General features: G+C 40.6%; 1 protein-coding gene and 1 pseudogene across 3 annotated transcripts; one reads left to right on the forward strand and one right to left on the reverse strand.

Annotated features, from left to right (window-relative positions):
- Positions 1–25,090, reverse strand: part of LOC148015531 (wall-associated receptor kinase-like 20) — a 172,114-nt pseudogene that overhangs the window by 14,541 nt on the left and 132,483 nt on the right.
- On the forward strand, positions 3,516–5,242 carry LOC148015532 (uncharacterized). Of its 3 annotated transcripts, XR_015688436.1 has the most exons (5): positions 3,516–3,580; positions 3,694–4,227; positions 4,364–4,422; positions 4,513–4,815; positions 4,847–5,242. XR_015688436.1 is itself a non-coding variant. In XM_087665877.1 (3 exons), the coding sequence occupies exons 1-3, from the start codon at positions 3,903–3,905 to the stop codon at positions 4,540–4,542; spliced, it is 414 nt and encodes a 137-aa protein (XP_087522003.1). In that variant the 5' UTR covers positions 3,632–3,902; the 3' UTR covers positions 4,543–5,242. The 3 variants fall into 3 exon arrangements, 1 of the variants encoding a protein (XP_087522003.1); XR_015688435.1 differs by lacking the exon at positions 3,516–3,580 and having other exon boundaries at positions 3,632–4,227; XM_087665877.1 differs by lacking the exon at positions 3,516–3,580 and having other exon boundaries at positions 3,632–4,227; positions 4,513–5,242.

Here is a 25,090-nt window from a genome sequence, read left to right on the forward strand (position 1 = left end):
GATTAATCTTTACCTAGGACAATACTGTTTAAGGTTTGCACATGTATATAGATGCTACATACATGGGAGAGATTATGTGAACTTTACATCAATGACACGTGACTCCTTGCCTTTGGAGAAAGGAGGATAAAGTCAAGATAAAATGTTGCATAGTAGGGAAAGGCTAAAAGATAAATGTCACTTAGAGAAGAGGCATAAATGCTCTTGCTAGATTGATTAACTCGCATTGAAATGATAGGACTTATGTTGTGTACAGTATTTGAACCCTTAGCATATGCCTTAGCCGAAAGAAGGGAATGTTTAGTTAATTTTAATGTTTGGTCCCAAGGGGGAGAGCAAATGTGCACTAGAAATGTTATCATGTCTATTCTTGCAATGCTTAGAAAAGAATACCATTGTTTTATTCGTTAATCGAATAACACGCTAAAAGCTTTTACAATCAATTGATTGTTGGATTGTGGTTTGGATGACTATTCCAAGTACTTGTATTTGATGGTAAATGCATGGCAGGGAACTGTGACAGGTTGCCATGGGAATAAAGGAATGTTTTCTTGGACAATGATATTAGGGTTGAATGCCTTGATTGTGCTTGATTCTTAATTAGATTAATTAAGGAAGGATATTTTGCGTGGGTGGATCATCTCCAAGGCCACACTGTGTTTCAACCTGAGAGAGCACTGCTCGATTCACGGGCCGAAGGTTGAGTGGTGAAAAGGCCAACCATGGATGTTGTGTCTTACTCCTAGGTTGCTTGGGGTTAGTGGAGCTTTGGACACCCCTTGCCTAGTCTAGAAGAACAGAGTTGTAGACCCAGTGTCTAGGGCGTTTGAAGATCCTATTCTAGATACTGGATGGAAATTATGGTGCCATGTGATTTGGACCGGGTACTTCTGTTGGACAGAATGGATACATAATTTCTCCTGTATGGGTAGGAGACAAAGATTAACATGAAGATAAGTTAAGGAATTTATTTGAACTTGTTTGTCAAAGGATTTCTTGCTCTACATTCGTGTCTGTGCCATAAATTATGGTGAATGAATGCTATTCCCTAAAAGGCTTAATTAAGAAAGTTGATTTTAAATGTCACTCATAAATGTGATAAGACCTAATCAGAAAACTAAAGCTATCAAGGGAAGCGGGTGGACAGAATCCCTGACGGGTCTATCCTATGGCAGGGTGGTCCCAGAGAACTAGGAGGCTTCTCACAAGGCTTTACCGTTGTTCGACCTTTAGGTATTGATAGGTTAGAACCCGATTCATACCGCTCTAGGGGATCCGAATGGGACTATGCTCTATAGGTAGAGAGATTAAGTGGCGCATCCCTCTCGTTTCCCATTCTCTTTGAATACCAAGTGTGGCATGGGTCTGCTTCGGCTTGGGTATCTCTGCATAAAGTAGGATGTCCAGGACCTGATGCTAAAATATTGTCATGTGACCTTGACCCTTAGGAACCCAGATTTCAGGTCGATCCTAGTGGGTTTGGCCGTGAACGTTCCGTTGTGAGGCAGACTCAAGAAACCCTAGGCAACAAACCCCGAAACATTCCATGGGAGTGCCGAGCAGCAACACTTAGATTCGTTTCTAGAGGGACTGCTAAAATGTGCTTGGATAGCCGAGAGGCGGGCACGTTACACATATACACACACACTCTCTCTGTCTCTCTGTCTCTCTCTCTCTTCCCTCCCAAGTTTTGTTTCAGCATGGGAAACAAGGAAACAATGGTAGTAGCTCTCTCTCTTGATTTAATTTTAGTACCACAAGCGCAATGACAATGGTAGGTTTTGATTTTGCACGACGTGAATTGCTTTGGGTGCGAAAGCACAATCTAGATCACACTTCTTGACATCCCTATAGTAGTTATATAGAACCAAGCCATTAGCCATGGGCAATAGCAAAACTACCCTGCAATCTATGTGTGTATGTGTATGTGTGTGTATGTGTGTGTGTGTGTGTGTGTGTGTGTGTGTGTGTCAGTGAGAGGATAGAACGTGCAGATTTGACAAGATGATTGTGAGAAGCAATATCAGCATGGGGGTGGAGAAGCTACATTGTAGGAAAGCGCTCTCTCTATCTCTATCTCTCTCTCTCTCTCTCTCTCTCTCTCTCTCTCCCATGTCAAACTAGGGTTGACGAAGCGATACATAGGTGGTAGCAACATCAGCATGTAGAGCACTAGGCACAACTAGGAATAACCAAGGGTGACAAGCAGAGTGACGGAGATTGGCGGCAATCAATGAGAGAGAGAGAGAGAGAGAGAGAGAGAGAGAGAGAGAGAGAGAGAGAGAGAGAGAGAGAGAGTGTGTGTGTGTGTGTGTGTGTTAAGTTTAGTAAAATAAGGTAAGTGAAGTTGAGATGTGGTAGCATGATACATTGGCTCTCCTTGCGATGTTACTTCACAGGAAGCTATCGTGAAGCGGCATAGATTTCTTAATATCCCCTAATGTCCCCCCTTTGAACCTATCTTCCATAGGGTCATAAAGACTCTCAAGTGTTGGAATCTATGAGTAAAATTGCATGACACACATAATAAATCCTAACTATTACTTTTTGGAAAGTAAACCTAGCCAAGCATAAACCACACACGTGGAATGCATATTTCAAACACCAATAATGTCATGGAATTCAAATAAAACAAGATAATATCATCAATACCTACCAATGGCAAGTAATCAACATAGTGGAAAGTGGTTACAAGGAAATTAGTGTCAAAAAATGGTTTGCTAAATAGTTGCTACAAAATACCCTAAAACTTACTAATTTATTGTATATATAGTGTATAGTATAATGGTTGAAAGCTTGCTTCATGTTCATGAGGTTATGGGTTAAACCCATTAAACTTTTCTATTTGTTATTTCCTTATGTTTTTATTTCTCCCTAGATTTTTTAATCTCTAAACCTTGCTTTTTAGAAGTTTACCTTTTTGTCTTGAATCTCACGCTCCCTCTTCCCCCCCCCCCCCCACACACACACATACACAAAGCTTTCAAAATCCCTTTGGCAAGTTTATATCTTTTACCTTAAACATACCTAATAAGTTTACAACTTTTTTTGGCTTTCTTATTAACAAAACCTTAATTCTTTTTTAAATGATAGTTTGTTTATAAAATCTTAGACCTCTTCCAAAAAGATAAAAGTTTTGTACAAGTTTTCAAAAAGCTTAAAAACTTTTTATACAGTAGCTTATTTCTTGTAAATCAAAATTCTAGCAAGAAATAAAAAATAGAAGGAAATAATAAAGAGAAAAGTTTTAAGGGTTTAAACTTGTGATCTCATGAGTGTGAATGAAACTTTCAACCAATAGACTATACACTATGCACATGATGTGGGAATAACAATTCACATATTTTGCAGCAACTACTTTTTGGCAAGCCATTGCTCGGTAACCACTTTTTGGTAAGCTTGGTTTACTTTTCTAAAAAGTAGTGATCGCAATTGATTGCATGTATTGGATGCAATTTTGGCCATAGATCCCAACTCTTGACAGGGTCTTTATGACACCATGGGAAATAGTCTCAAGCCTCAATACCCCCTGACCCAAAGTTAGGGCATGTTACATCAAGCAGCTCAAGGAACTCTAAGGGTAGACTTTTGGGATGTCTATTATTATTTAACTCCACAATTGTGATACATCTTCAAGGAAAACATCAAGTTTCTAGTAAGTAACATGCCAAATTTTTTGTAATTGTACTGCAGCTTGCTCCCCTCCTGGTGCTTCTGCTTATGCATCAGGCTGCACATGGAGCTACCATATGCCCTCCCTGTGGCGAGCTGGAGGTCCCATATCCACTCAGCCCAGGGAGCTCCTGTGGGCATCCTCTCTACCCTCTCACATGCACCCCCAAGCCAAGGGGTGTTGCAGATCAGGGGCCTGACGGGGTACAGTTACCCGGTGCAGAGCATCGATGCGCGCGCACTCACCATGGTCAATGGCACAGTCCTCCTGCAATTTCTCTCTTGAGAAGAGCTCCTGCGTCCAGCCGCTCAGTGTCTTCCCCCAGAAGAGCTGTCGCCACCTCCGCTGCTGTTCCTTGGCCATCTCCGGTGCTGCTGTTTTACGGCATGAATTCAATTTCACAGGCTTGGCGACTGGGCTTTCCAGCGTGGTGAATTGGGTGAGTGGCTCCCAGCCCAGCTCTTGGCGCTTTGGCCTCCAGCTCCAGTGGGATGAGCCCCATGGACAGCCACTGTGGTGCGAACTCTGCGTGTCTGTTTGTGCCTGCCCCAGAGGTACTGTGCCTGCTTGCTCTTTAAAAGTGTAGTTTCATGAATGCTTTAAAAGTGTCCAGCTCTCAGCACTGTTTCTATATCATTTTTAAGCCCAGCTCCTGACTCCACATTCTTCTCTGGTTTTTTATGTCTGCAGTTCCTTACTGTGTTAGGAACAGCATCAGCATCGAGTTCATAAGAGCGAATACGCCATTGGTAACATGTCTTTTTCCAGGATCAGTTCTGAAAGCCACAAATCTATGTTTTATCTGCCCCCTCTTATTTTCTTGCATGGTTTCTCTACAGGACTTACTCTTGTGTCTGTTGGACTTATAGTTTTGACCTCATTAACTGCCTAGTATGCGGAGTGCAAGGATTGCCCATGCCAAGCTTGTGAGGGAGAGGTCTATGATTTTGGCTGCAAACTGTGGGGGAAAGTCTGCAAGGCTGTTCAGCAGCAGGGAGATGAAACAAGCAACCAACAATTTTGCATGAGACCGAGTCTTGGGATGTGGAGGATTTGGGGAAGCGCACAAGGGATTCCTAGACAACGGTTCAATGGTGGCTATCAAATCAGCTAAGATAGGCAACATCAAAGGCATAGAGCAAGTTCTCAAGTCAATCATAGAAACTTTGTGAGGTTATTAGGATGATGTGTTGATAGTGAGCTACCTTTGATGGTCTATGAGTATGTGCCCAATGGGAACTCTTTGTGCAACCTATAATGACTTGCGAGGCAACACATATAAAATGATACAGAACATATATAATAATATTTTAATAATATGATAATACTCATTGTATGGCACACTAGTGTTTTGAGCTAGGACTTGCATAAGTGCACTTCATTAGGATGCCTATAAAGGGAGTGTTTATTCCCCTGTATTATCCCTTCTTACCTTGCAATCTAGGTGAGTTTTGGTGATATAATACCTCCAAAAACTTAGCTCGTAGTCATATGTAATGATGAGATAAGGCCAAATATTTGCATTCTGGATCTCAATGATAACCAAATTTGTAAAATTTTGTTCAAATTAAAGACATTGCCAATTGCTTATCTTGTTCGATATAAATGATTCATGGCCCTAACTCACCATTATATCAATATGAGCTATATGGCACAAACTTGTGTGACATTGGCATTTTTTAGTTAATTTAAGATATAGTAAATTACAAATAAGCACAATCGCATTTAAGAACTTTAGGTTGTCAACTTACAAATTTTCTAGCAAATGCATGACTCCTAATATATATGGTATTTTCGAAAACCATACTATATCTAAAGTATACTACATGCAAGAACACTACATAAATGTGCATCACAAATTATAATTATATCAACAATGAGCTAAGTATTAATTCTTACAAAGACATGCGAAGAGAAAGGCTAACAATACTATTTTTTTTCATGGAGAGCTTTAGCGTCAAGGAGTTACATTATAACAATAGTATAAAAGTAGAATTATTACTTTGCGGGAAGATTGTTGGATTGTCCTTTTAAGGTTAATCCCCTTTCATATTGATCCATCATAGCAAGCACATATTGTTTTTTCACACTCGCATGGCCAATTATCCATATGTGAGAAGACTTCTCCCCATTTTTGTTCTAAATGTTTTGGGTGATCTCGATGAGGACAGAATCAATTCCACCAAATCTAAGCCATAGTATTTGATACATTTCCATTTGAGAATTAGTCAAACTCCATGCCCACACTATATCCATGCTTCCATGTGATATGCTAACTCTACTCATCTCAAGCATACAAACAAGTTACCTCACTCATCATTTAAATATCAAAGACTACATTTACACCGAAGAGAAACACCCATATATATTCAACTTTCACTTGACTAATGCTTGTAAGTGCAAATTGTGTGTTTAGATTGCTTCCATTTAATATATAGGAACTCCAAAGCTCATAACATTATACATAAGAAGGAAGATAGTGGGTGATACACCCACATTGTCACATCTAGTATATTCTATACACCTACTACACTCTATAAACATGTTGCATGTCATACTATTAGCCTATGTTTGGAATAGCTTTAGGCACCATCTAATTATCTTTGCTCTATAGTGCACATTTCTAACTCATAAAGGCAATATCATTTTAACTCATGAAAAATTTAAGATAAAGTCAAGGGAAGTCAACCCCAAATATGCTTGTTAGTGAGCTACCTTAAATTCATGTACAAATGAGTAAAGGAAAATAATTGAGGATTCCATAATTAAAACAAAGATGGGCCTTTTCACTAATCTTACTTAGCATTAGACACATTGGAAGAAGATACATTGTTCCACTTGTGAGAGGATAGAGAGAAGAAAAAGCCTAAGAAACAAAGCCCATAGGAGAAAGGAAGTGGTTATTGCGATTATTGTAAACGACAAATATTAGCATGAAGATATCATCCTTCTACTGCGTGGTGATCAATGGTTCACATTGGGTTGACATCAACAACTTATGTGATGGCCTATGCACATCAATATGCAGCCCTGCATGTAATGATAGACCTTGTTAGCACCTTCACCATCATATTGTTTACATGAGAGAGAGAGAGAGAGAGAGAGAGAGAGAGAGAGAGAGAGAGAGAGAGAGGACTCTAATTACATGTTGCAACCATGGTTTTATGGGAGGAGATGCATCACCCTTAGGAGGAGGAAGTGCAAGATGGGTTGCTATGTGATAGGTGCATGTTGAGAGATAGTGCTACCAAGACCCGCATCATGGATATGAGACCTTATTGATATAGGCAATGCTATGCAGAGCCTATGAAGGTACTCCAAGCACCTCGGTAGCTATTGCACACACGCGTGTGTATGCGCACCACACACACATACACACACACACACATACAAATGCATGTCTAGGGTCATGGGATCTACTAGGATATGAAGGGAAAACACATAAATAGTGATGGATTGCTAATATTGTGGCGAGAGGAGGAAGTGAGGGAATGCCAAGAATCGCGTGGTGGGGGGACTTGCTTGAGCTGCTACGCCAAACACACACTGTATACACAAGAGGAAGCTCACTCAAGAACACAAGAAGAGAGATGGATGCAAAACGTTTTCTTGCTGATTTTTTCTTCTTCTTCCACACACTATACAATGTACACAAAGTATAGATAAGATACAACACAAAGGAAAGTGGCCTTCTAAGTCAAACAATGAATAATTGACTACACTAATCGACTAGTGCTATATCTTTGTCAGCTGTAGGTAGGTGTAATAACCTAAATATAATAAGTGATAAGTGAGTGGCCATGTGAGTGTCATAATGACCACCATGTTGAGATATCGAGCTCCACTCGTGATACACCAGGGTGACCGTTGAGTACTTATGTCACCGACTTGTCAGTTGCAGACGCGGTTGGTACACCGCCGATGAATAATAGCTACATGATAGCTATCCTTATCTACTCTAGTTCGTGGCTCAGTTAGTATGCCACCTTAGTTAGTTGAGTTTGGTTTGAGACCCATACATAGGGTTCTTCTATTTTTCTTTGTACTAGAGTTCTTTTGGCTTACACAACTAAGAAGAGGAAAACTGTTTTCAGCCTCCACCCTTGTGTGTCTTCCCCCATTGTGCAAGCAAGAAAGCTTCAAGCGAGACTCCTTCCTTCTCTCCCACAATCTTGACATGGTATCAGAGCCTTGTTCGTGGTAAGGAGCTCAAGAAAGCAAGCCAAGCTCGCGGTGGTCTGGTAAGAGGAGCAGTGTTGCTTTCATTTTCTGTTTTGGGAGCAGATCTCTACAGGTAGCACAGCCAGAAATTGCAGGAGTGCATTGTCTCAGGTTGAGACGCCCTTCGCGGTGAAGCAAGAGGGCAGTATATGCTGCGGGAGAGGGCTTTAGCCCATGGCGACCTTGTTTTTTTGATTTGAGGCCATTTCGGGGCCTGTTTTGCAGACGGAAGTTTTCTGCACGCACTCAGGAAAAGGCTCAGTTTTATGCTATGCAGCCATTGTTCTACAGGTCGGTGAAAAGTTACTGTAGAAATTGCATTGTATGCTTGTGCGCAGAGACATTGGGAGTTTCAGAATCATCCTTGGTTCCTGTTTATGCAAAATCATCACTAGGAAGTGACTGTGTGGTCAAATACCACTTTCGCCAGTTTTGCAGATTTTCCCTTGTGAGGGTGAAGCTGTGTTTTTTGCAGTAACAGAATTTCTTGCAGTATTCTGTAATGGCGTCTGATTCTCTTTCACAGATTGTCACTGAAAAGCTTGACAAGAACAACTTCCAGGCATGGAAGTTTAGAATGACGAATTTCCTTATGGGAAAAGGATATTGGGAATTTGTTGCAGGAAATGAAGAAGAACCAGTTCTTCCTGATGTTCCCAATCAACAGCAAATGCAGGCATTCAAAGCATGGCATGAGAGAGCCAGGAAAGTTATGTACTGGCTGTCTATCAGCATTTCAGACTCTATGATTGTGCATATTCAGGATGCAAGTACGCCAAAGGAGGCATGGGATACTCTGTCAAAAATGTATAGCACAAATACACAAGCCAGGAAAATGCAGCTCAAGCAAGAGTTGCATAATGTGCAAAGAGAAAATATGAGCATCAATGACTACCACATGAAGGTGAAGAAGATTGCAGATGCACTTGCTTCCATTGGGTCGCTAGTGGAAGATGATGATTTAGTTTCCGTGACCTTGAATGGTCTAGGAAAGGATTATGCACAGTTTCGAACATCCATTTCCGTTCGTGAAAGATTTCCTGACTTTGAGGAGTTGATTGCTCTTCTAATTTCTGAGGAGCAGAGAAATGGTAGTGCATCTTCTTCAGGAGGAACTTCAAAAGAAGCTGTCTTCTACTCAAATGCTGGAAGAGGTAGAGGCAGAGGTAGAGGAGGCCGATTTGGAGGCCGTGGTAGAAATCAGAATATGCAGCAAACTCAAGAAAATCAGTCCTATGGAGGAGGACGTGGTAACTCTAGAGGCAGGGGGAGCCAAAGAGGTCGTGGTGGATGGCAAAGAGGCCAAAATGCAAACAGTAATGTTGAATGCTACTATTGTGGTAAAATGGGTCATATGGCTAAAGACTGCTACAAAAAGCAGAATGACATCATGAATGGAAAACTGCAACAAGGAAATTATGCATCTTCTAGTAGACAGGGTGATGACAGAAATGAGCATCTGTTCATGGTGCAGCACATGAACAATTCTATGACAAGTGCAGAAGAAAGCAATGATGTATGGTATGTTGACTCAGGTGCATCAAACCACATGACAGGTCATGCAGAATGGATGGAGGATGCAAGGAAAATGGAAAAACCAGGATTTGTGGAGACTGGTGATGATACTGCACATCCTATTATGCAGATTGGAAAAATTCCCTTGTCTATGCAGGATGGGAAAAAGAAATACATGTCTGATGTATTTCATGTCCCGAATATCACCAAGAATCTGGTTTCTGTTGGTCAAATGGTTGAGCAGGGCTTGCAGGTCAGATTTAATCCTCATGGATGCTTTGTTGAGGATATGAAAAATAAAGGTCGCTTGATAGCAAAAGGAAAGAAGAAGGGCAGAATGTTTACATTGGATGCAGACATGCCTGAATTGAGTGCAGCAATGTTTGCACATGGGACCGGTGTAGTTGCAGATATTGATATCTGGCATAAACGCATTGGTCATGTTAATATACAGCGACTTAAATCAATGCAGGCCCAAAACATTGTTGCAGGATTGCCTAAGTTCAAGGTTGCAAAAATGCATAAGGTATGTGAAGCCTGTCAATTTGGAAAACAGGCAAGGAAACCATTTCCTAGACATGTTCAAGAGAGTAAGAAGCCATTGGAATTAATCCACTCTGATGTGTGGACTACTAAAGCTGCATCTCTTGGAGGCTGTCATTATTTTGTCAGTTTTATTGATGACTATAGCAGAAAAGTTTGGGTGTATTTTATGAAAAAGAAAAGTGAAGTTTTTGGGCATTTCAAAACTCTTAAAGCTATGGTTGAAAAAGAAACAGGCCTACAAGTAAAATGCCTAAGGTCAGATGGAGGAGGAGAGTACCTCTCAAATGAGTTTGCAAGGTTCCTGCAGGAGCATGGCATAAAGCAGCAATATTCATGCAGTCATACCCCACAACAAAATGGAATTGCAGAAAGAAAAAACAGACATATTGGAGAGGTATCTCGTGCCATGCTCAATGAAAAAGAGTTGCCAGATTTTTATTGGGCTGAAGCAGTTGCTACAGCAGTCTACATAATGAACAGGACTCCCACTGCAGCAATACATGGAATGACTCCAGAGGAGAGGTATACTGGTAGGAAACCAGATATTTCTCATTTGAAAATTTTTGGTTGCATTGCCTATGTACATGTGCCAGATGAGCTGAGATCCAAGTTGGATCCAAAAGCTGAGAAGTGCATCTTTATTGGTTACTCTCTGCAGCAAAAAGGGTATAGATGCTATAACCCTTCTACTCGTAAGTTTACAGTGAGCAGAGATGTTGTTTTTTATGAGATGAGTAGCTGGTATAAACCAGTAAATGTGATTGATGATGTAGATACACAAAATGGTAATGCTGCACAGAATTCACAGCAGCAGTCACAAAATATTAGTGGACCTGGAGCATCCTCTAGCAGTGGTTCACATTTTTTGCCATGGACAAGCAGATTGAGATCAGGAGAATCTTCTCAAAGCAATGCAGATAGTGGTATGCAGGTATCACGAAAAGGAAAAGAGAAGGTTGATCAGCCCATGTTTGATGTGAATGCAGGTCACTCTTATGTGGATGGTGAATCTAGTGGCTCAGAACAGAGCATTGATGATGAGTTGGGTATTCCTTCTATTGTTACACCTGGAGTAAGGAAGACCAGGGATGTTTTGAGAGCACCTGGGAGTGAACCTACTTTGTGCAGGTCTACGAGAGCTAGGTATCCTGTGGATAGGCTGAAATATGATGGATTTACAACCATTCACTATGCATATATGGTTAAAGTGATACATGAACTAGAACCCACTTCTTTTGAGGAAGCCATGGGAAAAGAAAAATGGGAGAAAGCCATGGATGAAGAAATGGATGCCTTGGAAGTAAATGCTACATGGGAATTGGTACCTTTGCCTAAAGGTAAAAATGCAATTGGCTGTAAGTGGGTTTATAAGGTGAAGCACAATGCAGATGGTTCTGTGAATAGATACAAGGCAAGATTAGTAGTCAAGGGGTATGCACAAACATATGGCATTGACTATGAAGAAACATTCAGTCCGGTTGTAAGGATGGCAACCGTAAGAGTAGTCATTGCTATGGCTGCATCAAAGGGATGGTCTTTACATCAGATGGATGTAAAGAATGCCTTCTTGCATGGTGATTTGCAAGAAGAGGTCTATATGGAGCAACCACCAGTTATGTGCATGCTGTTCATCCTGAGTTTGTTTGTAGGTTGAAGAAATCCTTGTATGGCTTGAAGCAAGCACCTAGAGCATGGTCTGACAAGATAGGACAGTATCTTGTCACTATTGGCTTTCAGATTTCCAAGACAGATTTCTCACTTTATGTGAGAAAAACAGAGAAAGGTATTATGCTACTTGTCATTTATGTTGATGATTTGATTATGACAGGTGACAGTGATGAAGATATCCTTCATGTGAAAATGCTATTGAAGTAGAAGTTTGAGATGAAGGATTTGGGAGAGCTGCGTTATTTCTTGGGCATTGAGGTGATTAGATCACCAAGTGGGATACAGCTCTTGCAGAGGCAGTATGGATTGGACATGTTGTCCAAATATGGGATCACAGGCTGTAAGCCTATTTCAGTTCCTCTGGAGCAGAATGTGAAGCTGAGCACAGATGCAGGTGAGCTTCTAGAAGACCCTACTATGTACAGACGCATAGTAGGAAGTTTGATTTATATGACTATTACCAGGCCAGATTTGAGCTATGTTGTTGGATTGGTAAGTCAGTTTATGTAGGCTCCAAGGAAACCGCATTTGGATGCGGCTAGACGCATACTCAGGTATGTGAAGTCCACATTGCAGTATGGACTATTTTATGAGACTGGGGTTCAGATACAGTTGCATGGATACACTGATGCTGATTGGGCTGGTAGCATTTCTGATAGACGATCTACCAGTGGATATGTGTTCTCTTTCGGGAGTGCTGCAGTCACTTGGAGCAGCAAGAAACAGCCTACAGTTGCCTTGTCGAGCACAGAGGCGGAGTACAGGGGTGCAGCAATGGCTGCATGTGAGGTAGCTTGGTTGCATAAGCTACTTTATGATATGCATCAGTCTACAGATGGGCCAGTTGTCATTTATTGTGACAACATGAGTAGTATACACTTGGCAAATAACCCAGTCTATCATGCTAGAACAAAGCACATTGAGGTGCATTATCACTATGTGCGAGAGAGGGTTTTACTAGGTCTTATTGATCTGGTTTATGTCAGCACAGAGGATCAGGTAGCTGACATATTCACGAAGGCATTGGGCGCAGAGAAGCTGCGCAAGTTCAGAGACCTGCTTGGTGTGCACGAATTGGGATTGAGCTCGAGGGGGAGTGTTGAGATATCGAGCTCCACTCGTGATACGCCAGGGTGACCGTTGAGTACTTATGTCACCGACTTGTCAGTTGCAGACGCGGTTGGTACACCGCCGATGAATAATAGCTACATGATAGCTATCCTTATCTACTCTAGTTCGTGGCTCAGTTAGTATGCCACCTTAGTTAGTTGAGTTTGGTTTGAGACCCATACATAGGGTTCTTCTATTTTTCTTTGTACTAGAGTTCTTTTGGCTTACACAACTAAGAAGAGGAAAACTGTTTTCAGCCTCCACCCTTGTGTGTCTTCCCCCATTGTGCAAGCAAGAAAGCTTCAAGCGAGACTCCTTCCTTCTCTCCCACAATCTTGACACACCAATGTGCTCAGTGTAGACGTGCGGACCCATCTAGCAAGGCGGTCCATCATCAATGTCCGCACGTTGTCGTGATGTTATGAGGACAGTGTGAAAAAGTATGGAATGCATCATCATTCGACTTCTTTATTGATCTAGAGAGTCAATGTGATCTGAGCCATTAGTACTAGTGTGAGTTGCATGGATTATCCGAAAATACTAGATTTTTGGATAATTTTAGTCTATTTTTTATATAACACAATATTAGTGAGTTTGGGAATCTCCAAATTCCCATTTTTTGAATACTAAAAAGGTGGCACCCAGATAACATTCCCATAAGTTTCTTAAAACCATATGATGCGACTTATCATTGGAAAGCACTTGAAAAATGGAATCTATTGAGCTATAGAGTACTTGATTTGGAGTTATAATGTTCAAGTTATGACAAATCCAAAGATTTGACCACGTGTCACAAACTTATGGGAAATTCCCATATTCCCCAATATGGTGTTATATTATTTATTGTAAAAATTAGAAAAAGTTAGAGAAAGCTTCTAGATTAGGATGGCATGCAAAAAGCTAGTTGCTTTTTCAACCACTTAGGAGATTTTACATAAAAAAGATAGATTGACGAAATCGCGCGCATTGCGATCGATGTAAACAGGCTAAAAACTGTAGATTGAACTGAAAGAAAAAGAAGGAGTGATCTGGGAGATCCGTGATCAAGCTTCCTAGGGTTTTACCGCCCTTTCGGAGCAAACAGAGTCATCAGATTTGGGTTCCAAGCAGTAGAGAAGGAGCTGTAATTTTTATGCACGTTTTGTTCTACAAAGAAGCTCCAGGAGATCTAATGCCTGGCAATTGCTTCTGAGTAGTGCAAAGATTCTAGGTTCTTTCAATACATATTGATTCAATTCATTGTGATTTGTTTTTGTGTGTCTACCACTTGTGTATTCTATTTCTTCTCTTCCATCTCCTATCTCTACTTCCTTCTACCTCTGATCCCCGGTGGATTCGACCTTTCGATAAAAACCCCTCCGACATTGGTGAACCCGATGTGAAAGGTCGTCTCACAGAAGAAGGAAAGATAAGATGGAAGAACCTTCAATACAATCTTCAGTAATTTTTTGCAACAATTGGTGCAAAATATGAATATATGCTTATGCAGGTACAACAACAACAACAAGTGATGCAAGCTTCTGCTCAAACAGAAAGTGTTGTGATGAATGCTTTGCAAGTAGTTGAGCGTGAGATGAAGTTATTCAATGATAGGAATGTATCTGCATATGTACAAACCTATGCTCAAAAGATGGAATTCTTTGGAGTGGCTCAATCTGCATGGAGCCGGTATTTTGTACGTGTTACTATTCATGAACTGAAAGCATGGATTAGTGAACTATACTTGCAAGATTCAGGCTGGGTAGCCTTCAAGAAGGCACTCAGGGAAGAAATTTACATTGAGGACACCAGTTTGATTATGCACAAGACTTTTCAAGAGTGGGTTATACAACCCAATAAGGGTCTTGTGGCTACAGAATTGTTAAGAGAATTTGAAAGTCGATTTGAGCAGTTGGATCTTGCAAAACAACAAGCTCTTGCAAGTTAGAAAATTGAATTGTTTCTATAGGCAGCTGATCCTGAGCTTCAAGAGAAGCTTGGTGATTTGTTAGAGGATCAGACTATAGAGATAGGTTTGAAAACAAAGTGGAGACATGTCAAGGAAGCTGTTATTGTGCTTGTGAAGAAGCATAGAAGAAGAGAAAGATTGCATGTCTCTAGCTGGCCTAGTGTTACGGGAAAAACATTTGCAGTATCCAGTAAGCCACCTGCTTTTGTGGCTAACCCTATGGTTGTACCTGCTATTGTTCCCTCTGTTAGGAAAGATGTCTTGGATGAATTGGTCAAAAGTATGCAGGATCTTCAATTGAAGGTTGCAAAATTGGATGAAAAAGTACAAGAGGAAAGGGGACGGGCAGCAGCCCCTAAGCCTGGAAAAAGATGTATGTGGTGTGACAGTTTGCAGCATGAGAGAAAGGATTGTGTTGCCTATCAGGAGGCCTTGGCACGACAGCTTATCTTTTGGGAAGATGGCAAGATCCATGCACAAGAAACGGGTTTGCCTCTTGCTTTGAATTTTGGAAAGGGAGGTATGTAGAAGTTGTTGGAAGACTTGGCTGTTCGAAATGCTTATGCGACGGTACATGCTTCTACTTTTGGTCTACAGTTGGATAGAATGCATAGACAAGTGATGGACACATGCTTTACATGCAGTTAGAAAGAGAAAGGTTAGTCCAAAGGCTGAAATATGGACACATGATTTACATGCAGTTACAAAGAGAAAGGTTAGTGATAGTGAAATGTCTCATGTAGGGCAAGACATTTGTGGCATAACTGGTTGGGAATCACCAGTAGATGCATATTCAATGTATGCATATTTAGCAAAGGTACAAAACACGGATGTACTTGTGGAAGAAAAACGAAAAAGAGATGAAGATATTGCAGGGACATCTAAAAGAATGACAAGAAGAAGTGTGGATCAGCCTAAAGCTGCAAATCAACTACCTCCCGAGCATGATATGGAAGAGGTCAGTCAGGAGCAAAAACATCATAACAAACAAGAGGGCAAAAAGAAGGGCAAGCTGCCAAGATATAAGTTGCAATCTGACATTGAGACAGCCATAGATCTTAAGAAGGTTCTTGAAGAACGGATCTTAAACAGTCGAGTGGAATTTACCTTGGGAGAGGTGCTTGGCATTGCCAAGCGAGAATTTCATGATGGGATCATTGACATAATTAAAAGGAAGCGTCAATTTCTTGGTGATACCACTAGTGCATTGCTGCAATTTGAAGAGAAAACTGCTTTGTTGGATATTTGGGCTGAATATGAGCATGAAGTCAATACAGGATTGTCTATGCGCATGATGCTACTAATCAATGGACAACATGTGGAAAAGAGAAGAAAGTGGCTGAAAATACATTGTCTTGTAGCAATATGCATGGTGGAGTAAGGCAAATGCAACAATATGGATAAGAGACTCTAGGATTTATTCCTCGAAGTCACTACACAAGAAATCATTAGGCTAGAGCTACCACTGAAATGGTAGTGAAAATAGGGAAGCGTGAAACTCCTTGTGTTGCTTTACTTGACCATAGGTTTGAGATAAATGTCATTACACGTGGATTGTATGAAAATGGTACATGGCCTCTAGACAGTGATCATGGTTGGCGAATGAGGGTTGCAAATAATTCTTCAGGGGAGCTCTATGCTGCATGTCCTAATGTAAAAGTGACGATTGGTGATGTACAGGAAGAGCAACACTTCTTTGTGCAAGATAATTCCTCATATGTAGTGATTTTGGGACAGCCCTATATTACAGGTGTGCGTATGGAAACAAAGGTGCTTGATGATAGTTATGCTTATGCAAGAGTCAGAAGCAGGGATGGGAGAAAAGCAGTCCAATTTCATACTATTTGTGTTAATCAACCTAGAAATCGGGATACACTTCAAGAGTCTCCTTTGGTTCCAAATGCAAGGGAATTCAAAGACCTAGATTTTCATTAAGCATTGCCGTAATGCGGGGCTACGGTAGTGCTATTCAGTGGGTGTACTCGCCTCTTGATGAAATGAAGCATATATTCACTATTGGTAATTCTCAATTTACAGTAAACAATTCATGTTTGTTTAAGCCTATGGAAGCTATGTGTAGGGCTGAACGCATATCTATGAAATGGGCTACTAAGAAACTGAGAGCATTGGGGTTGTTAGCTGAAAATGATGGCATTTCAGGCATCTTTTATGGGCTAAATATTAATGACACTATGGCTGAAATTTCAGCAACTATACATGTAGAAAATGAGGCTGAAAATAGAGTATTGTCAGTATGTTCTTTGGATATGTATGATGTTATAGCATTGTTTGCTCAGCAGGAAGGATTACAATGGGCTGAAGCACTTATGGAGACAAAGTACAAGACAGTTGACAAAAAGATGAAACCAATTTCTTTGCCACTTCCACCAGATAGTGAGGGTATGTATGAAAATGTGTCAAGCTAGTCAAGCTTACGAGATCCTAAAGATATAGGTCATCAGTTTACATCTGAAATATTACAAGAATTGAAAGTTGGTGCAAAAGGGTTTCCTTTGCCTACTGAGAGAGACTATTTTATGTGGATGTTGGCTAGACATGGGAAGGCATTTGCATTTCAGCCAAGTGAAATAGGTTGTGTGGATCCAAATGTTGTCTCTGCTATGGTCATATTTACTATGCCACATGTACCATGGAACTTGAGGCCTATTCCAATGCCTAAAGCTTACTTGCCAAAGCTGATGGATTTGCTAAATGAAAAGATTCGCATGAAGATCTTGGAGCCTTCTTTAGCCCTGTACTCAAATCATTGGTTTACTGTGCCCAAAAAGGATGGGGCTTTGAGATTTATTCAAGACATGCAATCGGTCAATAAAGTGACCATAAGAAATGTGGGTGCAGGTTCTGTGGTTGATGAATTTGCAGAGGCTTTTGCAGGTAGAGCAATCTATTCTTTGGGTGATCTTTACTCGGGTTATGATCAGTTTCAGCTTGCAATTGAAAGCAGGGATATCACAACCATGAAGAATCCTTTGGGGTTAGTATGGATGTGTACTCTCCCACAGGGTGCAACAAACTCAGTGGCACACATGACAAATGCTAGGAATAGGGTGCTCAGGGATTTTATACCACAATTGACTATGCCCTTCTTGGATGATGTTCCAATCAAAGGGTGTGCAGTGGATGAAAATAATGAAGAGATGGATGCTCATGGATGCAAACAGTTTGTTGCAGACCATATTGTGGATTGTGAGAGGATTTTGATGCCTCTAAAAGAGGTGCATTTAACTCTTTCTGGACAAAAGTCTATCTTTGGAGTTGAAGAGGTTTTGATTGTTGGGCATATGTGTGGGCCTTATGGGCGAAGGCCATCACCAGCAAATATAGATGGGATTGATAGAATGCAAGATTTATGCACGAATGTATCAGAGGTGCGTAGATTCTTGGGTGCATGCGAGTTCTATTTGATTTGGATTCCTCACTTTGCACATGTAGATGATGTTCTTTATCATATTCTGAGGAAATATTAAAGCTTTCATTGGGAAAGGAAGCATAAAAAAGCAATGAATAAATTGAAGCATCTCTTAAAATCTGCTCCTACATTGAGAAAGGTTGACTATTCACATGGAAAACCCATCATTATTACTGTTGATACAAGCCCAATCGGAATTGGATGGGAAATTGGGCAAGATGATGAGGAAGGGCAAAGATATGCAATATGCTTTGGTGCTAAAGTATTGAGTAAATGATAGAGAAGGTATCCACATGTTAAAAGAGAATTACGGGGAATTATGACAGCCCTTAAACGTGATAAGGAGTATTTTATGGGTGCTCATGTCGTCATTGAGACCGATTGTTTGCCGGTATTGGGTATGATTACTAGTTGTGCTACTCCTGACATTGCTATGCTCCAATGGATTACATACATCAAATCTTTGAACCCTAAATTTCAGGATATTGCAAGAAGAGATAACCCAGTGGCAAACATGTTATCTTGAGCACACTATGAGAATGAAGATGGGATGATGGATGAGGAGGAAGAAGATGACTTTCTTATGGTTAAAAATGATGTTGCAAGAGTGAATTTAACAATGCAAGGTGTTGCTACATCATTAACAGAAGCTTAGACAACAAAGAGAAGACACTTTAGATGTTTTGCATCTTGTGTAGAAGTGTTTCTGGAAGACAAATATGCAAGAGAGTGGCTGAGAATTGGTCAATATCTCAGTACATTAACAAAGAGAGATGAATGGTCAGATGAGGAGTTTAAGAAGATCAAGAGGAAAGCCTATGGATTTTTCTTAAAATATTGATACTTATGGAAACATGCTAAAAAGAAATAGGGTATGCCATTGTGAGTTTTGGTGATAGAGCTTCACACGTAACTGTTATGCAAGAATTTCATGAAAGCTTATGGGCTAGTCATAGAGGTGTTTGGGGTACTTTTACAAAGATCAAAGAAAGATATTGGTAGCAGGGTATGTATAAGGATGTTGCTCACTTTGTGGAAACATGTACGACATGTCAAATGTATTCAACTGTGAGACATCGGGACGGATTGCAACCCACATATCCATTGTCTCTTCATTTTAAGTGGGTGGTGGATTTGGTCACAATGCCTACAGGTCTTTGGCAAATGAGGTATCTTGTGCTTTCTTGTGAAGACTTGACTAATCAAGTGGAAGGGAAAGCTTTACGTATTAAGACAACAAATGTTATGTGTACTTTTCTCTTAGAAGAGATCTTTTGTCGATATGGCTGTGTGGGAAAAATTACAACAGATAGGGGTGAGTTGGATGTAGATGAAGCTCATGATTTCTTTGCATGGTTGGGGATAAAGCTTGCTTTAACTTCAGCCTATAACCCTGAAGGAAATGGAAAAAGTGAAAGAGGTCATCCACCTATTGTGAAGGCATTGGCAAAAGCATGTGGAGAGAAGGTAAAAGAGTGGCCATGATTGCTCCCTTATGCTTTATGGGCTGACAGAACAATTCATAGTGCTATTGCAGGATATATGCTTGTAGAATTGATGTATGTTCAAGAACCTATCGTGCCGATAGAAGAGATGAGAGTCACATGGAGTTTGTTACCTTGGGAGGAGGAGTTGAATCGAGAGGAGTTGTTGGCCTTACGCATTAGAGAGTTGGAAAGAAAGTCAAAAGACATAGAGGTAGCAACTACAAAGTTAAGGGCAGCAAGGATACAGAACAAGACAAAAGGCATAGACTGAGACCAAGAACCATACAAGATGGGGATTGGGTATTGGTTTATGATAGCAGTTTAGATAACCAACATAGTGCCATGCGTAAAGTTTCCAAAAGATGGTTTGGACCCTATGTGGTAAGACAAGTGTTTGATAATGCTACTTATGCATTAAATGAGCTGGATGGAACAACCATCAAACTTCCGGTAGTAGGGAAAATAATCTAATTATTCAAAAGGCGAGAATCTACTACCTATGAGTCTAGAATTGGAAGAAAATAGTGGTCCTGATAAAGGGGCTAGCCAGGAAGACATGGAAGATGAAGAAGTAAAGGATATGGTTGCAGAGGATGAGGAGAACTCAGAATCCCGTGACAACTAGGATTTTGGCACATACCAGAGGATGTGGAGGTTCAGAGGGGGTGGATGTCATGATGTTTTGGGGACACAGTGTGAAAAAGTATGGAATGCATCATCATCCAACTTCTTTATTGATCTAAAGAGTCAATATGATTTGAGCCATTAGTACTAGTGTGAGTTACATGGATTATCCAAAAATACTAGATTTTTGGATAATTTTAGTCTATTTTTTATATTATTTATTGTAAAAATCCTTTGGATGATGCAGGTCATGTAGTTTCTTTTGGTGATTCCTTATGGAAGATTACCCATGGGGTTCTTGTTATTGCACATGATGCTAAGTCCAATACTCTCTACCCCTTGCTTGTAGCTAGATCAAGTGACTATATTTTGGCAATGGATGTAGTTCCATATGTATCTCTTTGGCATCATCTCCTTGGGCCCATGTCCTTGAAAGGAATGAAAATGCTTACTTGTTTGTAGTATCTTTCACCCCTTGACTATAAATGCTTTGAGTCTTGTGATTATTATTTATATGGTAGGCAGACATACAATACGCATAAAAAGTCTGGTATGGCATGCATGGGTGTGTCTTTGGCTCTTGTTCATTCAGATATATGTGGTCCCATGCCTTGTAAGTTGTTAGGTAGTGCAAAGTAGTACTTTCATTGATGACTATATGCATAAGGTCTGAGCATAAGCAAAAATCGGATGTATTGGCTATATTTCAGTGTTGGCTCACTTTGCTAGTCTAGGTATAGACTAAAATGTCCAAGGTCAAATAATGGGGGTGAGTATGTCTCTAAAGCCTTTGAGCAGTTTTGTGATAAGAGGGGCATTAAGCATTAGTTGACCACCCTACACTCCACCCTAGAATGGTATGATTGAGCACATGAATAGGATAATTCACAAGCGAGTTCATAGTATGCTTAGTTAGGCAGGCTTACCACAATATTTTTGGGCCAAAGCAATTACCACTTACTAGAGTAAGGGTTGTAGGTTCGATTTATGGAAAATTTTGTCTTGTAGAAGACTTTAATGATAAGTGCAAGTTGGTTGTAAAAGAAAGTATAGCTGGTTGCATGTTCACTTTAGATGCTGGAATTCTTGCTATGAATGTTGCTATGTATGCTAAATGAAAAGGAGTGATTATAGACATTGAAATATGGCATAAACATATTAGACATACAAAAGTGCAAAGATTGAAATTAATTAAGTCCAAAGGATTGGTTACAAGGCTGTCTGATTTAAGAGTTATAGAATCTCATAAAGTGTATGAAGCATGTCAGTTTGGTAATAGATAAGACAACCCTTTTTGCATAATAGAGATGTGGGTAAAAACATACTTGATGTTGTACATATAGATGTTTGGGAACCTACATGGATGTTAAACCTGATGCAAGATTGAAAAAAGAAAATTCAAAATATGGAATAATATGGAAAAAGATAGCCCAAACGAATAAGAGAGGAAAGGCCAAAAGTGCAAAAGGTTAAGTTAAAGGTAAAGGCACATTTTAAAATGCAAAGGTGTCACCAAAATTTTGTAAAAGAGCGCCAGGCTCCCTCTTGTGCAAATTTTAAAATCTAGATGAGCATAGATGAAGGGATAAGGCAACTAGAAGGGAATAGGGAAAGAGGACCTTGGTAAGATGCCCGATCAAGTTAAAAAGGGGATGGGTGCCTAAGGGATTTAGGGCTTGTATATAAACTCAAAAAGTGAATGAGAAGCTGATTCTTTGTGTGTGGCTAAAGTGGCTTCTTCTTCTTCTTCTTCTTGTTCTTTTCTCTCCTTCCCTTCTTGCATGTGTATGCTTGTGTTGAGAGATCAGGGAGTGTGAGAGTGTGAGGGTGAGGCATCACTGAGGAGAAGCTCTCCATCTTCTCCCCTTTTCTTCCATTCTCTTCTCTTATATTGTGCATGGCTATGAAGAATGAAGCTTGAGGAAGGAGGCTTGAGGTTGTTTGAGCTTGCATCTAGGATCGTGGAGCTATTGGAGTGCTTGAGGGAGGAGGCCACTCCTTCGGGCATCAAGGTAAGCTCACTACACCAGTAGGATCGAAAGCACGTCAGCTAGGTGAGAGATAGTCATCAAAGCTCGCTTGAAACTCTTGAATAATAAACATGAGCTTCCACTACATTTTGGTTCCCTTGTCAGGACCAACGGATCCAAGCTTGAGCCCTTGTACACTTCAAATGGAGCGTCGAAGTAGGGCTTCATCCCTGAAAATCGATGCTTGACATAGGTAGGAGATTTTGGAGTTTAATCTTCAATGCAAGTAAGTATTTTGGGTTTTGATGATTCGATAAGTAGGATAAATAATTTCACTACTTGAGTTTTGATTTTTGTTGTATTTACAGTAGGATAGGATCGAGAGATTGAAGTGAATCTCTTTAGGGTTGCTGTTGTAAATAGGCCCAAAACAAGGAAAAAACATAGAAAAAATGTGATTGAAATCTATTGACAATGCATGAGCACTAACGGAGTAGCACTCGGGCATTGGAACAAAGGGTTAAGACCTAAGGAAGGGGGGTTGAAGGCTCATTTCTAGCTTCAACAGTGAGAGAGAGAGAGAGAGAGAGAGAGAGAGAGAGAGAGAGAAGAGAGATACCTAGGGCTTGTAGTGGATAGATCGACTTGTGGAGGATTTTTTTTTACCATGAACCTGGCCCTTTGCCCATTCATTCTTTTTGGAGGTGTATGTGACCTTATGTGCATTAAATTGGCACTACGAATCGAAATCTTGCCATCACGGTTGTTGCACCATTGGAATCAGACCAAGTCATCAGAGTCTAATTCCTAGAATCAAACTCAGGCATCTCATTCTGGATCATCGGACGGTCTGATTCTCGATAATCGGACACTCAGATAGTATTCGAGCTGTCCGATTGGACACAATCGACAATCGGATTTGGACCCCATATGACCCATTTGATCAGATGCATAACTCTTCCGATTTGGACTATCAGCCACATCAAACAATCAGACTCACAAAACTTGAACTGTCTGGAAATCAGACACATCAAAGTCGAATAAATGGAAATCAAACCACCCATGCTCGGATGTCCGATTTTGAGAATCGAACACTAAGAATTAGATCTTATCAATTTGGATGAAAAGCTGGAAGTGAAAAATAATAGATCCAGCACATCTCGAGAAAAGCATAGCACCTTCTGTGATAGGGAAACCTTCCCCGATAGCCTTCTAGATGCATCCGATGGCTTGTGGAGCCACTTGACTGTGCATAGAGTGACGTACAGAGCTAGAAGCAACACTCCTTGACTCACTAGCTATCCAACTTGCCTAGAGCCACAAATCAACCTATAGATCCCAATTATAAATTGAACAAGCTAAAATACGTAGTAGAGGCCCTAGAGACCACTAAGACCAGTCAACAACTAAGCCTGGAACCATATTTGGCTAAAGACATAGAAGGGAGTGCGAGAGCTACATTTTTTCTCTTGCCTTCGCACACCACACTGTTTTTGACACTTGAAGTGCACTTAAAAAGACTGAAAAACTAATTTCGCACAATGCATGGGAAGAACACCATGCACACTCACTTGGAGTGTACATAAGTTGAGGATGCTTTGTAATAAAGAAAAGAGCACACTCCGACATAATAAGAAAAACGAACCCACCAATAGGAGACAACCCTAAAACTGAGACGGGCTATCAAGAGTCTCAATCCGCAGGACCAAGAGGGAGACCCAACATGGAAAGCCAAACATGTAGAAGGATCAACACCATTGGATTTGCAACACTACCCGACTTGATCAACCTCATCAACAACTTGGTGGAGCAAGAGGCCGTAGACATGCCAGAAACCCGTATGAACCATGGAAGCAACGAGCTCAACTTGCGAGATTTCCTGGTCAAAATCTAGCAAATGGTGAGTAGATACGATCTACAAACCCAGATGGACCACCATGGTAGGTCATCAGAGGACATCATCATAAACATTGAGAAAGAGAGGAAATTAGCATGTAAGGTTCTACAGAGCATCATAGCCTACAACCAGGAGCAACATGCTAAGAAATTGCACGACAAGACATGTGAGAACTCCAACATGTGTTAGCTCTAGCGAATAGGAATCGAAGAAGATCTAACACACACACACACACACACACACACACACACACACACACACACATATATATATATATATATAGAGAGAGAGAGAGAGAGAGAGAGCACTAGAGGTAGACTTAACATTGAGTGAGCTTCTTATGAAGTAGCTCATTGACAATACATCAGTAGAGTAGAGTGCGGTAGCCCTAGCAACCTCATTGCTTGTAAGATTAAAAGTCACCTAGGGCTCCAAGAGCCAATCGAAGATCCGCCGTGCAATCACAAAGCAAGTAGATAAATACTAGGCAGGCAATGACCCATATAGTCTTGTAGAGAAATTCAAGAGGTCTCTAAGGCTAATGGCCTCACCAACCTTGCTCAACAATCATAAGCTTTCGGCCTATGCCTAGGCGATAAGAGTAGGATATGGTACATGACCTTAGATGCTGCAGAGTGAAACAACTTCAACAACCTCAAGAATCTCATCATTAAGAGATTCTCTAAGGCTGGGTACTCTAACAATCTTATAGTTTGGCTGATGAATGTCAAGCAAAAGGACAAAGAGGACATTAGGGACTATGTTACCCAAGTGCGGAGTCTCTATAAGAGGATCCCAATTAACGGATGACCCATCGAGAGAGCAGTCTCCACAATCTTCATCAACAAAATACGCAGTGATGAGGAACTCTACAAGGCCTTGGTAAGAAACTCGAGCTTGTAGAGAGATGTACTAGCTAGGGTCTTTGAAGAGACCATACAAGTGAATGACTAGCTAAAGGAGAGAAGCTCCAGGACTCTAATATCAGGATGAAGCTAATC

Source organism: Lygodium microphyllum, chromosome 24 (assembly GCF_053477565.2).
Source record: "Lygodium microphyllum isolate KBCC chromosome 24, Lygodium_microphyllum_v1.1.10, whole genome shotgun sequence".
Taxonomy (NCBI): Eukaryota; Viridiplantae; Streptophyta; class Polypodiopsida; order Schizaeales; family Lygodiaceae; genus Lygodium; species Lygodium microphyllum.